This window comes from Berghia stephanieae, chromosome 4, assembly GCF_034508935.2.
Source record: "Berghia stephanieae isolate SIO BIC M18660-M18661 chromosome 4, UCSD_Bste_1.3, whole genome shotgun sequence".
NCBI lineage: Eukaryota > Metazoa > Mollusca > Gastropoda > Nudibranchia > Aeolidiidae > Berghia > Berghia stephanieae.
This window is the reverse complement of record NC_088363.1, coordinates 82,718,781-82,733,152: the sequence shown is the minus strand read 5'-3', so window position 1 is coordinate 82,733,152 and position 14,372 is coordinate 82,718,781. Positions and strand designations below refer to the sequence as shown.

The 14,372-nt window shown below is 35.9% G+C and overlaps 2 protein-coding genes across 4 annotated transcripts in view; one reads left to right on the top strand and one right to left on the bottom strand.

Moving 5' to 3' along the window:
* Positions 1-3,798, top strand: part of LOC144971385 (zinc transporter ZIP1-like) — a 45,505-nt gene extending 41,707 nt beyond the window's left edge. For all 3 annotated transcript variants that reach the window (XM_078912206.1, XM_078912208.1, XM_078912207.1), the window contains one exon: positions 1,874-3,798. In XM_078912206.1, the coding sequence (XP_078768332.1) occupies positions 1,874-2,088 (215 nt within the window). In that variant the 3' untranslated portion in view covers positions 2,089-3,798. The remainder of the gene's footprint in view (positions 1-1,873) is intronic.
* A 9-nt stretch (positions 3,799-3,807) lies between these two features.
* LOC144971384 (uncharacterized) lies at positions 3,808-13,200 on the bottom strand. The gene is made up of 3 exons (XM_078912205.1): positions 13,137-13,200; positions 8,992-11,182; positions 3,808-5,649 (listed from the first exon to the last, which is right to left on the bottom strand). The coding sequence occupies exons 2-3, from the start codon at positions 11,180-11,182 to the stop codon at positions 5,372-5,374; spliced, it is 2,469 nt and encodes an 822-aa protein (XP_078768331.1). The 5' UTR covers positions 13,137-13,200; the 3' UTR covers positions 3,808-5,371.
* Between the last annotated feature and the right edge of the window lie 1,172 nt (positions 13,201-14,372).

Sequence of the window (14,372 nt, the reverse complement as noted above, 5' to 3'; positions counted from 1 at the left end):
CCATCGCGAAGTAATTTTGACCAGCAGTTAAGCTTAATAGCCAATATTCTCATCACAAACATATAACATAGAAACGATTAAGACATTGAGTATGCTCCGGTGTATGGGGTGAATTTTTAATTCAGAAAAGTGAGTGGAGCAGGCACTTATGTTGGTAACAACAAGATATGAAGTGAGTAGAAAAGTGCCAGAAGACAATAGAGAATAAAAATTTTTTTTCGCGGCGGTGGTGGGGTTTGAACCTGCGACCTTATTGGTACGACAACTCCGCCTGGCAGGTGAGAGCGTGGCTCTACCGTGTGAGCTATCCACGAACACAAAAATATTCGTTTCAAACCCAAAGTCATTTCTAGATCCCTCTCTCACCCACTTCTTGAGATCGCCGATTCGTTCACCACCATCGCGAAGTAATTTTGACCAGCAGTTAAGCTTAATAGCCAATATTCTCATCACAAACATATAACATAGAAACGATTAAGACATTGAGTATGCTCCGGTGTATGGGGTGAATTTTTAATTCAGAAAAGTGAGTGGAGCAGGCACTTATGTTGGTAACAACAAGATATGAAGTGAGTAGAAAAGTGCCAGAAGACAATAGAGAATAAAAATTTTTTTCTCTATTGTCTTCTGGCACTTTTCTACTCACTTCATATCTTGTTGTTACCAACATAAGTGCCTGCTCCACTCACTTTTCTGAATTAAAAATTCACCCCATACACCGGAGCATACTCAATGTCTTAATCGTTTCTATGTTATATGTTTGTGATGAGAATATTGGCTATTAAGCTTAACTGCTGGTCAAAATTACTTCGCGATGGTGGTGAACGAATCGGCGATCTCAAGAAGTGGGTGAGAGAGGGATCTAGAAATGACTTTGGGTTTGAAACGAATATTTTTGTGTTCGTGGATAGCTCACACGGTAGAGCCACGCTCTCACCTGGCAGGCGGAGTTGTCGTACCAATAAGGTCGCAGGTTCAAACCCCACCACCGCCGCGAAAAAAAATTTTTTATTCTCTATTGTCTTCTGGCACTTTTCTACTCACTTCATATCTTGTTGTTACCAACATAAGTGCCTGCTCCACTCACTTTTCTGAATCAATATTATATATATATGTATATATATATATATATATATATATATATATATATATATATATATATATATAGGTTTATATATATGTGTCTCAAAACATAATGTATTTTTATGCACACGTCGATCTATATCCATATTTATTTATATAGTCATATCTAATCAGCAACCACTATTTTCATTTATTGTTTTTAATTATTTCTTTTTTGGTTGGCCATTATGTAATTCCGTTCTATGTGAAGATACCATTGTGACCAATTTGGCATTTTTTATTATCATGGGAATGATTTTGTCATTCTTTTGAATTTTTTTTTCAAATCACCCAATTATAAACAGATTTATACTATTTTCACAAAAACACATTTTAATAAATACATATCTAGATATATCGATAAAGTGACATTTCTATCAAATCAAGACACAATGTGTGGTAGAACGATTCTGTAAGGCTTATTTTTAATTAAATAGATGTTGTTTAGATTTTGTTTCTGAATTTGTGCTTATAATGTCGTGTCGTGATTTTTTTCTTTCTGTTATGTAAAGCGCTGAAGAGCACGATTTAAGGAGATATTTAAGGCGCTATATAAATTCATTGTTCATTATTTATTTATTGTATGAAAAGATTTTGCAATGTTTTAGACAATTTGGCATTTTCTGTGATTTGTTTAAATCTTTTTTTTTTATATCGTAAAAACAATCTGCTAACACTGGAACATGTATCTATATTATTTTTGTATATTTGAGCCGCGCATATTATGTTGTCTTATCATTCATTTCCCTAGGAATTGGAATGGCCTTGACCTCTGGCGAAATTGATGAGACAGCAAGATTGCTGACAAACACGTTTCTCCAAGGCCTGGCCACAGGGACGTTTCTATTCGTGACCTTCTTTGAAATTCTGAAGGAAGAATTAGTGGACAAAAAGGGATTCAAGCGTTTGTTTCTTGTAGCCTTTGGATTCACAATCATGGGACTTGCTAAATATTTCTTACATTAATGCCAAGATCAAAGCTAAAGTGTGTGGCCAATGATTGAAATCACAATGAAAGGCTGTAAATAAAACTAGAGCACAACGTACTCAAAGCGCTTTACCGGTGGTCCCTTGCCAACAACAACGATTAACATGTAGGACGGGGTATGACGCCGGTTATTTGGTATTTTGTTGCTTATGTTTTAGGGGGATTGTTATATTCATTGTGTGTACATTAATTCTTTACTTTGTAAATCAGTGTGGGCAGCACGATGAAATCCCTGTCTGTCTCCATGAAGATGGCCAGTCAATCGTAATACTCCGCAGAGTGTCTACCTCAATCACTGTCTCACTCTAGAAAATTTGGCCAAAAAAACCTCGTTCTTCAAATATTGATCGATTTATGTGACTCTCTTCTTGGCAAAAAAAAAAAACAAAACTCTTAACACTGGGACGTCGAAAGGCCTTTCTTTATTCAATGTTTCAGAGGTTTTGCCAAGATGAGGGTCATTTAAAGCGATCAATATTTGAAGGACGACTTTTCTGGCCAAATATTAAAATATATTGTTTTTTTTTCTCTCCAGAGTATTGCAGTGTAGTGATGAAGGGTTTTACACACCATCGTACAATGTGTCCTGTTCCTGACCTCCCATAGTGGACAGGGAGGTACTTACAGTGTCTTCTATACCCCTATATCTGTTTTCCAACATGATTTATGTCTTTGTCTTGAAATGAGATTACTCAGTTTTGTCCTGGCTGTGGCCGGACACTCTAACTAGGAGGGAAACAGTTAAACGTATAATTAGAGCTTTCTGAATGATATTTTTGTCTTTTAAATCATCTCTCTATTATGCATTTTATTATTTTTGTTTACATATATATGATTTGCAAACATAGTGTTCTCCTCTTAGTGGGGACTTGTGCTTGTGTCAGAATGATAGTGTGCTCTTGGAATCTACGTCTGTTCCCCATCACAGTTGACTTACTTGTACTGGTCTTCTGTCAATTGTAAATTTATAACTTTTTACTATCTCACTTTCTTCCTTTTTACTGGCGCTGAAATATATATATTTACATCATGAACGGAACCAAGTGTCACTGTACGTAATTCTATCACCCTAATTTCCTCTAACTGACAACCAACATTTCATTATTCTTCAAAATCTGATATTTTAATATTATCTATCTCTAAACGGACAAAGGTTCTTCAACACGAGACTTTTGTTTTTGTAATGTGACTAGTCGCGTTACTTTGGTAATATTTTGAAATAAAAATGATAAAGAAACTGAGTTAAATTATCGCAAAGTACTTTCCACCAGATCTAACAGACCCAGCTACCCAATCACAGCTGGGCGGTCAGAAAGAAATCTCGAATGAACCTTTTTGCGTTGGGAGCGAATGCTCTACCATCTGAATCACCGGGACTCCCCAATGCTGTCCATTACAGCAATGTAAAATCAAGCCTATGACTGTTGAGCATGCATTCAAGTATCAGGACTATAGTATGTTACTTTGTATCAAAGATATGAAATAAACAATGATGTTGTGACATTGGCAGATTTATATATTTTCTCATGCTGTGTGTCTGACAATCAGGATCTGTCCCAATCAATGATAAGAGAGAGAAAATGGTTTGGGTATTGGTCAATAATTGTATCATTGTATGAGTGTGTCAATATTGTATGTGTAATTTAAATTAAATTTAACTTTGTTGAAATAAAAAAAGGAAACATCAATAACTGTTGTGGAAGAGAGTTGTTGGTTTTTTTAATGTTGTTGCAGCAAATGGTAATATAATGGTGGTGGTGATGATGATGGTGATGGTGATGGTGATGATGAAGATGATGATGATGATAATGATGATGATGATGATGATGATGATGGTGGTGGTGGTGGTGATGATGATGGTGATGATTATGACGACGACGACCATGGGAATGATGAAGATGATGATGATGATGATGACGATGATGATGCTGATGGTGGTGATGATGATGATGATGATGATGATGATGATGATGATGATGATGATGATGATGATGATGATGATGATGATTATGGTGATAAAATAATGTTTGGTTTTCAAATGTTGTCTGCATCGAATTTATGTTTCACCTTTTTGATTTTTTTGACAGAAAATAGTTTTCATATAGGTACGTATAAAACCAGTTATGCGCAAGTTATAGGGAAACACAATAAACGTTTCCATAGAATTAAAACAATTGAAGTCAATAAAATCTGTGGTATTGTCGTTGACCAGTGGTCAACTGACCACCGTATCACACAATTTGCAACAGGTTTTTAGTATCTTTACAAATTTCCCTTCTCCTGTACAATTTTATAAGCTGAGCTGCCAACCCTTTATGGAGACAAGATTGTAAGATGAAATGGAGGTTATGAACAAAAGACAATTACGAACAGCGACGACTTGTAACTATCTGTGTTATTTATTAGGCTAATTGTCAGCTGAAGAGAAATGATTGTAATTAAGCTAATAAACGGTTGTGGACAAAAAAAGTACAATCTACAGTTACGAGTTGCGACGATTTGTAACTATCTGTCTGTGTTATTTTTTATGGTTATGGATTGGTTATTATGGAATTGAAGTCTGAAACGATTGGAGTTAGCAACACTTCGATATGTTGGTATGAGATGGGAAATTCTTTCAGAATTTGTTCGGTAATCTTCTCCTTAAGGATTGGAGTAAATATTAAACACAAATTCTATAAAGGTTTTCTTGTTCTTAGTGTTAGAGAGAAAACAATTAAATGTTTTGAGTTACATTTTAGAATAACAATAACAAGTTCTATCAATAGCAATCCATTCTATTAACGAAATAATTATAAAAACGACACAATTTCATGTTGATTTTCTCTAAAATAAAGGTTCTTTTTTTACTGAGAAATAACGAAAGAAACAAAATTCAGTAATAATATACAAATCATAGACAAATAAATATCTAATAAAAAGGGGAAAAAATGACAAAAAGTCACCCCCCCCCCCCCAAAAAAAAAAAAATAAAAAAATAAAAAATGAAAAGAAATACAACCAAACAAAAAAAAAAAAGACCACTTAAAAATTGGTCAATAAATAAAAAAACAAAAACATTAACTATAAAGAAAATGTCTTTAAATATAAAAAGTAAGAGATTTAAGGTCTTAAATTTTGATAAAATTCTGAGACTTGATTCAGTTGCCAAAAGCAAAATACAATCTGTAAATTGTAATAAGGTGAAAAAGGGTATTTTTGTTCTATATTGGTGGTCGCCAGCAGCTCCGAATAAATATCCACAAATTAATGTTCAACCTTTCATTCAACCACAGGTCCGTTAACATTGAAAGGTTTATAGTTTGCCTGGCCCGGAAGGTCGTCACTGACAGATTTTGTGAGACCCCTGTAGGGCTGGACTGTAGGGGATACGCTGGCTGCTAGGGCGGCCGCCACTTTGCCCAGCCCTTGGCGATAGTTGTTAACGCCGTCACCGTCATTGCTATCTGTACTGAAGTGATCTATGTTCGAGTCCTTATCACTCGAGGCGTCGTATTTGACGTTGTCCGTATATCCATCTTCCACATCAAAGTTATTTCCTGAAAGAAAAAAATATATAACATGGTGTTAGTTATAATAACTTCAAAAAAAAATAAATAAAAAGAACAAAATGTCAACGTTTCGGACCCAAAACCCTTCATCAGCCAAAAACAATAAAGATATAAATACAAACATGTCCATCTGGTTTTGAAGCAATGAATTTATATATATATATATATATATATATATATATATATATATATATATATATTATACATCTCTTTCTCCCTCTCTCTCTTTCTCTATCTATCCATCTATCTATCTATCTATCTATCTATCTATCTATCTATCTATCTATCTATCTATCTATCTATTTATCTATCTATCTATCTATCTATCTATCTATATATCTATCTATTTATCTCTCTCTCTCTCTCTCTCTCTCTCTCTTTCTTTCTCTCTCTCTCTCTCTCTCTCTCTCTCTCTCTCTATATATATATATATATATATATATATATATATATATATATATATATCTTTCTCTTTTTGCCTTGACTGGCATGTTTCTGTTTCAGATCTTTATCTCACACCTGTGCCTGCTCCATAATTCTCACTTCTATATTTGTATAAATTTGTTGCCCAGCGATTTGAGAGCATTGATTTCTTGGATAAAGATCTGTATCGAGGTGTACATATATGCAGGTCTGACATCTGAACGCAATTATTTACCTAGTTTACCACTGTTGTATTTGGACAACATTTTGCGTCATTATTTTGTTGTTGAGATTTTCATTACAACAATGAGCCTCTAATAAATTTGGGTTATCAGACCTACAAATATGTGCACATCGTTCTGTTTGAAAGCTCGGTGATATTTTTGTATAAATTACCCATACGTAACCCGTCGGCTCAAAAGGTAATATTTTGTCCTGATATTTATGGCAATAATTGTACAGTTTGTCCAAAAGAACAGACTTGATTTGCTGTGTTGTCTTATTGAAGAGAATGGATAGAGGTTCTTAAAATTACCATTTAAATAAACAAAAGCAAAAACACTTGAGCTTTGATATAATGCAATATCCACTAAACGTGCTCAAAGCGCTTTACAACGGGTTCCTAGCCAACAGAAGCACCTAACATGTAGGACGAGACATGACGCCTATTAGGCGATATTACAATTTTTCCCCTGAGACAGGCAACACTGTTAACGGCTTGGTACTCATTTTACACTTGTGTACTGTGAAAGAATGTGAGTAAGGAGCCTCTTTCAAAGATTCTATGCGCCGCTCGGGACTCGAACCCAGGACCCTCCTCTCTAAAAGCGAGTGTCATACCACTAGACCACATAGCTGCACACCGGGGACCGATACCATGAAATCTACCTCTCAATCACGGGTTGAAACAACTCAGTAATGAAACCAAACTAAAATCATAGGTAGAATCATTAAACATCAGAGAAAAGGCACAAGACAGAAACAAGTAAAGCATCTTCATCGCAAGAATAAGAGAAACGGCCCGAAGCTGCGAAATCGGATGACAAAGAAAGCGAACGGCTTTATTCTTATTTCTAAGTCAAACAAATGTTTACAATTCGTGTCCTTTTAATACTTTTCGGCACATGTGTATTTCCCCAACCGCCCGCTCCTCCTGTCATTCACCGTTTTGACATAATAGTGACATTGATCACAACGATATCATGTCCCAAAAATTAACGTATAAATCCGTAATTATAAAAACACTTCATTCATCAATTAAAAATATAAAAAAAAAACATCCCAGGAAATGTGTAAACACAGACGTGTGTGTGTGTGTGTGTGTGTGTGTGTGTGTGTTAAAATATAGATATTAGGAAAGTGTGTGGGCGAAACAAGCCTTCAAAGGGTGACATTAAATACTAAATTCAATAACAATCATATCATTGATAAAATAAATAAATAAATAAATAAATACATAAATAAATAAATAACTAAAACAATAGATACACATCTAGATAAATATCTAAACTGAATAAATAATGTGAAAATAAAGAACTAGGTCGCATGCTCTGTAAAATTAATATAATGCAATAAAATGAAGAGTAAATAATTGAAAATAGCTTAAATTACGTAGTTGGAGATAATAATTATATAATAATAATAATAATAATAATAATAATGCTGAAAACTTATATAGCGCTATAACTCCGAGACACCAGACTCTAAGCGCTTAAATTACAAATTACTTTGGCTGAAACATACTCATTCACACACACAAGCACACACACACACACACATACACACACACAACACAACACACAACACAAACCAAACCTATCTTGTTTCTCATACCATCTACTAAAATCGAAACAAATATGTTTTAAGCGAACGTTTAAAAATAGACAAAGATTCTTTTTCACGAATGCTCTGCGGTAAGGCGTTCCAAATAGAGGGTCCGAAATGAGAAAAGGATCTCATTCCAGCATTTTTCCGAATTCGAGGGACAACTAGTTTTGTGGAATCACTGGCCGAACGTAAGGGACGGGGTTTTGAATATCTTTCAATTAGTTCTGAAAGGTAGGAAGGGGCAGTACCTTCAAGACAACGATACACTAAAACACAAGCTTTGAATTTAATTCTTTTCTCAACAGGCAGCCAATGCAGGTCATGAAGTAGAGGTCCGGCAGAGTCGCACCTACGCTTCATAAATACTAGTCTGGCAGCGCTGTTTTGGACAATCTGAAGACGTTTCAGATTGTATTGCGAAACGCCAAACAACAGAGCATTACAATAATCCAATTTCGATAGTACGAGGGACACAACCAGGTGCTTGGTCACATCCTCAGATATGAACCGTCTAATGGAAGCAATCTTTTTTAGTTGGAAAAAGAGAGATCTAACCAAATTATTAACCTGATGCTCCATCGACAGTCCAGAGTCATATTATATGACCCGTTCTTGTGTCTCTCTCTGTCATTGATTTTATATGACCCGTTCTTGTGTCTCTCTGTCTTTGATTTTATATGACCCGTTCTTGTCTCTCTCTGTTTTTGATTTTATATGACCCTTTCTTGTGTCTCTCTGTCTTTGATATTATATGACCCGTTCTTGTGTTTCTCTGTCTTGGATTTTATATGACCCTCTATCTTTGATTATATAGACAGGCGGCGATTATTCTCTTATAAAAATCAAACTAACTATACAAAGGGTTGTTGTTGTCATATTCAGTTTTTCCAAATTTTTTATCACCTCAAAGGTTTTTGTGATCGAAACTAATGGACGCATGCATATTATAAAAAATCACATTGTTTGACCCATATACTACAGCAGTAATGTGAATTTGTCTATCCTATTATTTTTGGTATTTATCTGTTTCTCTTACATATTATATGATAATCTATTTTAGCTCTATCTAAAGATGCTTACCGTCATAGTGAACTCTGTTATAGCCTTGTGCATCGTTGTAAGAGTCTGTATTACTGTCATCCTCGTTATTCTCGTAGGACTTCTCATATCCATCTTCGTTACTATCATCTGTGGACCTATAGTTGCTGTCACTGCCACCATCGCTATAACGAAAAGTGTTGCTGTATCCATCCCCGTCGCTGTATGTCGCAGTGTCGTCATAACCATCCGTATAACTTGATTGGTCAGAATAGCCGCCATTTTGGGGAGCATATCCCTCAGCAATTCCATTCCTGTGGTTGTTGTCGTCGAAAGATTTATCATAGCCCTTGTTTTTGCTGTAAGATTTATCGTAAGAATTTTTCGTCGAAGCAGTGGCACCTCCGATCTGTTTGTATCCATTCGTTCCTGAAATTGTCCCGGTAACTTGAGAATTAGAACTGGGTGCAAAGAAATCCCCATTTTGATAATAGTTTTTGTTGTTTCTTTCAAACAAACTATCCGGCGTTAGGCGGTTGTTGTCGTAAGCAGTTTGACCGAAATTTTCATCGCCCAAAAGGTTTTTGGATCTAAACTGGTTAAGGCTTAGAGGACTGTTGTTAGTGAAATCAGAAAATAACAGAGTGGGAGGGTTTTCTTTGACACCGAAGATGCTGCCTTTGTTGTTGATGTTGTTGTTGTTGTTGTTGTTGTTGTTGTTGTAGCCGGAAACTGCCGCAGATTGCACTGGGGAGTACGAGAATGTGCCTTGGTTCTCAAATCCCTGTCCGTAGCCAGGCTTTGCTAAAGATTTCGATCCACTGACGTAAGAACCTTGGTCTTTGACTTGAGTTGATGCAGCTACCATTTCATTTCCAGTAATGCTGTTGTCATTTTTGTTACCATAATTAGCATTGTGACTTGCGGTGCTGTGTTTTTTATCAAATGAGCTTTGATGTGTGTTTGGATTATAATTAAAATCATTGTTAAAGGAATTATACGAACTGTATGGATCTGTCGCAGGTGATTTTATCGAATATGGTGAAGGTTGTCTATTATGTTGGTTTTGTTTTGATGGTTGCTCCTTTTGTTGTTGTTGTTTCTGCTGTTGCCCTTTTGATTGGGTAGGAACTTTGAAACCCCCAAAGATGCGACTTATCATATCGTATTTGTCTTCTGTGGGAATGAGAAAATTTGATGGATTAACAAAATTATTAGAGGGCACGTAGGAGCTAATGGCAACTCTTTTATTGGACTTCGGATCTGTTACCGACGAAAACGCCTCATTGGGCAATATATCCGTCTTTTGCTCTCCATTGTAAGTTGTTGGGACTGAGAACCCCTGGGAAAGAATTGGGCTAAATCCATTGTAGTTGAATCCAGTATTAAAGTGATTGCTGTACCCGTTACCGATCTGGTCCTGCGAGCTGACAGCTATATCGTAGGGGAACTTTTGTTGAGGTTGAAAAAGGTTCTTCTCTGTATTGCGAGAGAATGGGTTAGATTGTCCATACGAAGATCCCTGATCAAAACCGGCATCTCGTCGACCAAAATTTGAAGAATCTCGTCCGAAGTCCGAAGATCCACGTCCAAACCTTGGGGTCCCTCGACCAAACTGTGGGACAGTTTGACCAAAGTCTTGGGCATTGAAAAGATCAAAGTTCAATTTCTTCTGGACATTTGAGTCTTCTGGAATGTAAGTCCTGGCGCTATTCAGTGCATTGCTGGGCTGAGATGTATGTGGTTGGGCTACTTGTATGTTTGGATTTCCAGAAGCGCTGTTCGAAACGGAAGAATCATAGAATTTAGAAGCTGTAGAAGAAGAAGAAGATGATGACTTTCCACCACGATTGTATGGTATATTACTCTGAATATTATTGTTGTACAATGTTGCTGTTGGCTGAGTATCAACAATACTTCTTGTGTTGCTTCCTTGGGGAACGTACTTGTCATAAGGCAAAGCAGCGGAAAAAGAATTTGTACTTTGATCTGGTTTTCTGAAAGTATCCGGCGAATAAGTGTTACGACTGGATACATCACTATTGTAATTGTTGGTATTTCCTTGGTTGTAGCCCTTGGAATGTAAGAACTCTGTTGGAGATTGAGCATATTCCAAAGGTGCTCCAGGATGGGGCACGCCTCGATGTGACTTTGTCAACCTCCTAGAGCACACGGATGACAGGAAGTGTAACGAATATATCGTTAATATAAGTCTGAAGAGTAGGAGGCTCATCTGAGAAAAGACAAAACAGTTGATTTTTGGAAGGCTGTAATTCCATTTCCTAATGTGTGACCCAGTCTACGACTTATCAGTTTTGATGGGGGGGGGGGGGGGGGGGGGGGGGCTATAGCTCAGATAGTGGACCACTCGCTTCAGACGCAAAGTGAACAAGATCGATCATGACTGAATTCGATTTTTTCTGGCGACCTTGCTCAACCCAGCAGTGATTGGGTAGTTGGGTTTGCCAGATCCGGTGGAAAGTACTTGGCCATGGGCCAGCATCTTACCAAATGATAACAATTGATATTGTCCGTTTCACGCTATATAAACTGGGATAAACTCCGATTTCATGAACCTAATGGCTCTAAAGGATTACTTTGATAAGAGAAAGGGACGAAATAGGCCGATCCAAATGTTCGAATTAAATAGCTAAAGTAAATACCTCAAAATAATAGATAAATCAACGGGATTGATTATCACCTTCAAGGGAGAGAAATTCCGAGAGGCAACACGTTTACAATTACAAACTGCTAATACTTGATCTATTTAAAAAAAATTATATCTGACAAATTTCATCAAATACATTTAGAATATTCATCTACCCATCAAATTGTACGGCACACATTAAAAAAAATACCTACTTATATAGTTAACTTTTGATATATCGATTATCTACAAACTTGCCTATCCTTTTATATATATATATATATATATATATATATATATATATATATATATATATATATATATATCAATCTATTTAGTAATCTAATTATTCATCTATCTATCAATCCATCTATTTATTCATCTATCTATCTATCTATCTATCTATCTATCTATCTATCTATCTATCTATCTATCTATCTATCTATCTATCTATCTATCCATCTCTCTCTCTCTCTCTCTCTCTCTCCTCTCTCTATATATATATATATATATATATATATATATATATATATATATTAGCCATCTATCTATTTATTCATCTATCTTTATATATATATATATATATATATATATATATTATATATATATATATATTATATATATATATATATATATATCAATCCACTGTCCATCATTAATTCATCCTTCAACCAATCATTCTCTCTCTCTCTCTCTTTATATCTCTCTCTGTCTCTCTCTCTCTCTCTGTCTGTCTCTCTCTCTCTCTCTCTCGCTTTCTCTCTCCCCCCTCACCCCCCCCCTTCTTCACATATATATATATATATATATATATATATATATATATATATATATATATATAGAATATATATATAAACTCTCATTTTCACTCATTTATATCGTAAAGAAATCAATTAATACTTATTGTAATCTCTGACTGACTTTTAAGATAGACGAAGACCTTTATAAGAAGGGTACAATAACTTCGATTACACCACACTCGTATTTATAAAATTTGAAATGTCTAAAAATATATTTTTTAAAACTAGAGTTTTATTTAGCGCAATATCCACTCGAAATTTCAAAGTGCTTTACAAGGGGTTCCAAGCCAACAGCAATACTTAACATGTAGGACGAGACGTGGTACCTGTTAGGCAATATTACATTTTTTTTATCGGACAGAATAACACTGTTAACGGCCAGGTACTCATTTTACACCTGAGTACGGTGAGCGAATGTGAGTAACGAGCCTTTTCCAAGATCTCAACTATGCGCTGGGCGAGGCTCGAACCCAGGACCTTCAGAGCCGAAAACTCGTGTCATACCACAAGACCACATAGCCACACCAAATAAATAAATAAATAAATCATAAATAAATAGAGAGACAGGTCACCTTTGCCAACTAGATTGGTTGCTGGCGTTATGGTACAAAATAAAATTCCAATCTGAACAGAGAAATCATAAACCTTTTTAAAGCGCATTGCTTGAGAATTGCACAATAATTAAGTACTTTACAATAATTGTAAAATCAACTAAGATAATCATTGTTGTAGCATCTCACCTTGATATGTATCCTCTTGAAAGGAATGCAAAGTGACAATGGTGGACGACGAAAGGTGAAGGGATGTAACCATCTATTTCCTGCTTGTCAGATTAAACAGTTGACTACCGTACTATGGAAAAACATCTATTAAAAATTTGACCCAGAGAACTCGTCCTTTTAAATATCGATCGGTTTAAATGACCCTCATCTTGGCAAAAATCTCTCAAAACTACGTCTTTAATGAAGACTTCGTTATGTCCACGGTTTGAGAGTGTTCAACAAGATGAGGGTCATTTAAATCGATCGTTATTTGAGGGACGAGTTTTCTTGACAAAATTTTTAATTTGGTTTTCCAGAGTGCGACAGTTAACCGGATTTAACGTTCTAATCTGACTTGTCCCACTCTATCGACAATAAACTGTGATGACAATGTCTAGAATTTAACAGGTTCACATTGATCGTCATTAACCGGCCGCTAACGTCCGTCTCTTAAGCTTTCAACCTGTTAACGGTTGTCCGGCAATATGGTCCTGTGGTAACAAACTCGCCTTCTAGGGTTCGAGTCCCACTCTGAGTTGTGCATAGTTGGATAATTTACTCACATTCTCTGACCTTACTCGGGTGTAAATTGAGTACCTTGAGTAATGTTGTCTGTCGGGAAAAAAAATTGTAATTGTGCGTATGTGCTCTACTGGTATGACACTCGCTTTCGGATCGTAAGGTCCTGGGTTCGAGCCTCGCGCTCGGCGCATAGTTGAGTGCTTGGAAAAGGTTCTTTACTCACATTCTCTCACCAAACTCAGGTGTAAAATGAGTACCTGGCCGCTAACAGCGTTATCTTTTTCAGAAAAATTGTACTATCGCCAAACAGGTGTCATGTCCCGTCCTACGTGTTAAATGTTGCTGTTGACCAGGGACAACTTGTAAAGCGCTTTGAGCACATTTAGTGGATATTGCGTTATAAAAAGCTCAATATTTTATTTTATATCGCCGAACAGGCGTCTTGTCATGTATCGCTTTACATGTTAATTGTTGCTGTTGGCCAGGGACCCATTATAAAGCGTTTAGGATATTGCGCTATATAAGATAATTTAAGATAAGATATGATGAACTTTATTTATCCATTTCTGGAAATTAACATTGGGTATTGCAATAGACTAATTCATTTCTGAAAATAATTGAGCAAATAAATAATAAGATGGAAATACAATGCCATAGAAATAAACCAACAAAAAGCTAAACAAAACTGAAGAC

What these genes read in the sequence shown, in the direction of transcription:
- LOC144971384 (XM_078912205.1), bottom strand. Translation starts at nt 11,182, where the DNA reads ATGAGCCTCCTACTCTTCAGACTTATATTAACGATATATTCGTTACAC. An exon ending in TAACAGAGTTCACTATGACG is followed by an intron (nt 5,650 to 8,991) that starts GTAAGCATCTTT and finishes TTTTTCTTTCAG; the next exon opens with GAAATAACTTTGATGTGGAA.